Source organism: Dendroctonus ponderosae, unplaced genomic scaffold (assembly GCF_020466585.1).
Source record: "Dendroctonus ponderosae isolate FM_Combo_2020 unplaced genomic scaffold, Dpon_F_20191213v2 Dpon_F_20191213_1, whole genome shotgun sequence".
In the NCBI taxonomy this organism is placed as follows: domain Eukaryota; kingdom Metazoa; phylum Arthropoda; class Insecta; order Coleoptera; family Curculionidae; genus Dendroctonus; species Dendroctonus ponderosae.
Genome location: NW_026017110.1, coordinates 2,243,696 through 2,245,759, shown reverse-complemented (window position 1 = coordinate 2,245,759; position 2,064 = coordinate 2,243,696). Strand labels below are relative to the sequence as shown.

The 2,064-nt window shown below is 40.2% G+C and overlaps 1 protein-coding gene across 1 annotated transcript in view; it reads left to right on the top strand.

Moving 5' to 3' along the window:
* Nucleotides 1–585: 585 nt before the first annotated feature.
* The window catches only part of LOC109538163 (phosphoribosylformylglycinamidine synthase), a 6,646-nt gene continuing 5,167 nt past the window's right edge, over nt 586–2,064 (top strand). Inside the window, exons 1-2 of the mRNA XM_019905257.2 lie at nt 586–737; nt 801–1,725. Of these exons, the coding sequence (XP_019760816.2) occupies nt 887–1,725 (839 nt within the window). The 5' untranslated portion in view covers nt 586–737; nt 801–886. The remainder of the gene's footprint in view (nt 738–800; nt 1,726–2,064) is intronic.

Sequence of the window (2,064 nt, the reverse complement as noted above, 5' to 3'; positions counted from 1 at the left end):
CTTTCGCGGTAGAGGATGAAAATTGATCAATCGTGGGGTGGCGGGAGTTAGAAGAGCAAGCTAATATAGCGTTGACTCATATGGAAAAATCAATGAGAGAAAAGTGATAGAAAATCCCATTTTCCTAAGAAACACCACTAAAATCAAGAGAGATAGACTTTCGAGGCCATTCCTTAAAACTAATGGGTTTTTCGGGTTTTTAGGCCGCCGTTCGGTAGAATTTCTTCTTGACGTTTCGCAAGCGCGAGTGGCTTGCATCTTCAGAAGTGGTTTGCTTGAACGCTTACACTGATCCGATCGGAACAGTTTTACCACTAAAATCGTCGTTAAGAAAAAAGTCGTTATTCGAAAGAAGTAAAAATTTGTGGAAAAATTAAAAAAAAAAACAGTCGCACTTTTGTATGCAAAAATGTTGTGGCAAGTGAGTTTAAAACCAAATAAAAAAATGATCAAAAATTAAAGCGAGAGAAATGCGCTCTACTTGTTCATGCAGAACCGTACCGGGCGGGACTTCCTCGACTGACTGCAGTTACAGATCCGATTGACGAAGCAGATGAAAGACCCCGCTGTCACAGTTTGTCACTTTTTGTTTACGTTCTCAATCTAAGCATGTTATTTTCCTTTATTGCTTAATTTTGAATTACTCAATGTCCGATAACTGGTAAGCGAAGACAACAAGCTCTGACTCAATAGCTGCCACTAGGCTTTGGAAAAATATGTGCTAGTCCTACGTACATGTGAGTAAAATGTGATAACCTATCAAGCTCAAATGTTGAACTTTTTTCTTCACTTAACTTTAGCTCTGATAGTGTGGTATTTTGTTCGAGAACACCAGCCCCATCGTTGTTGAGTTAGTTTAATTCAGCAGCTCAAACCTGTCGCAAGTATGACCATCAACAACTTGATTTTACGATTCTACAAGCATCCAGGATTTACACCGAGCAAACAGAAGGAGGTGTTAGTGCAGCTCCAGAAAGTTTCCGCAGCTGTTGAAGACCTAGATACAGAACTGTGTTATCATGTCGAGGTCAGCAAGCCTTTGACTTCAGCGGAACTGAAGACTTTGCAATGGATCCTGCAAGATTCGTTGGCACCAGCCAAACTATCCGAGAAAAGCTTGGTAAAACCCTCTGCCAATCAAGTGCTGATCGAGGTGGGCCCCAGATTCAACTTCTCCACGGCCTACTCCACAAATGCTGTGTCAATTTGCCAAAATGTGGGGCTAAGCCAGATCGTTCGCCTGGAAGTCTCCAGAAGATATTTACTTAATCACAGACCAAATGTGCAAGTTGCCCCAGAACTATTCACCAAATTGGCATCTTCCCTTTTCGATCGCATGACCGAATGTCTATACACTCCCGAGAACCTGCCGAAAAACAGCTTCAACGAAAAGCTCAAGAAAAAGGAAAACATCAAGGAAATCGACATACTGCAAAGAGGAGCCGATGCTCTGAAAGAAATAGACCGTGAACTAGGTCTAGCTTTCGATGAAGCAGATCTGGCATACTACACGAATCTTTTCAAAAATGTCTTGAAGAGAAACCCCACAAATATTGAGTGCTTCGATTTGGCACAGTCGAACAGCGAGCACAGCAGGCATTGGTTTTTCAAGGGGAAAATGATTGTGGATGGTGTGGAGTATGAAGAATCGCTGATTGATATGATTATTGAGACGCAGAAACACTCAAACCCCAATAATGTTATCAAGTTCAGCGACAACAGCAGGTAAGAAAAAAGTTGCCACATGTTAAGTGAAAACTAAACGAAAACTAACGCATATCCAGTTTTTAGAGCATTGTTTAGTCAATATTTGAAATTGAAATCGTTGCGTAACACGTCAATAATTACAGGCGATTGAAAGCTTTAGCAAAGTGATAAGAAACAATCAGCATAGTTTTGATTTCATGCAACGAATTAATCAGTATGTGTTAACAATTGTTGTGTGCACAGTTGCTAAGCCATTTTAAAAGATAAGCTTAATGATCTTATGTGGAAATTCGTTGTAACGGATTTATTGACGAAGCTTAGACAAAAACAAGTCAAAGCTTTAGGCAAATATTTATG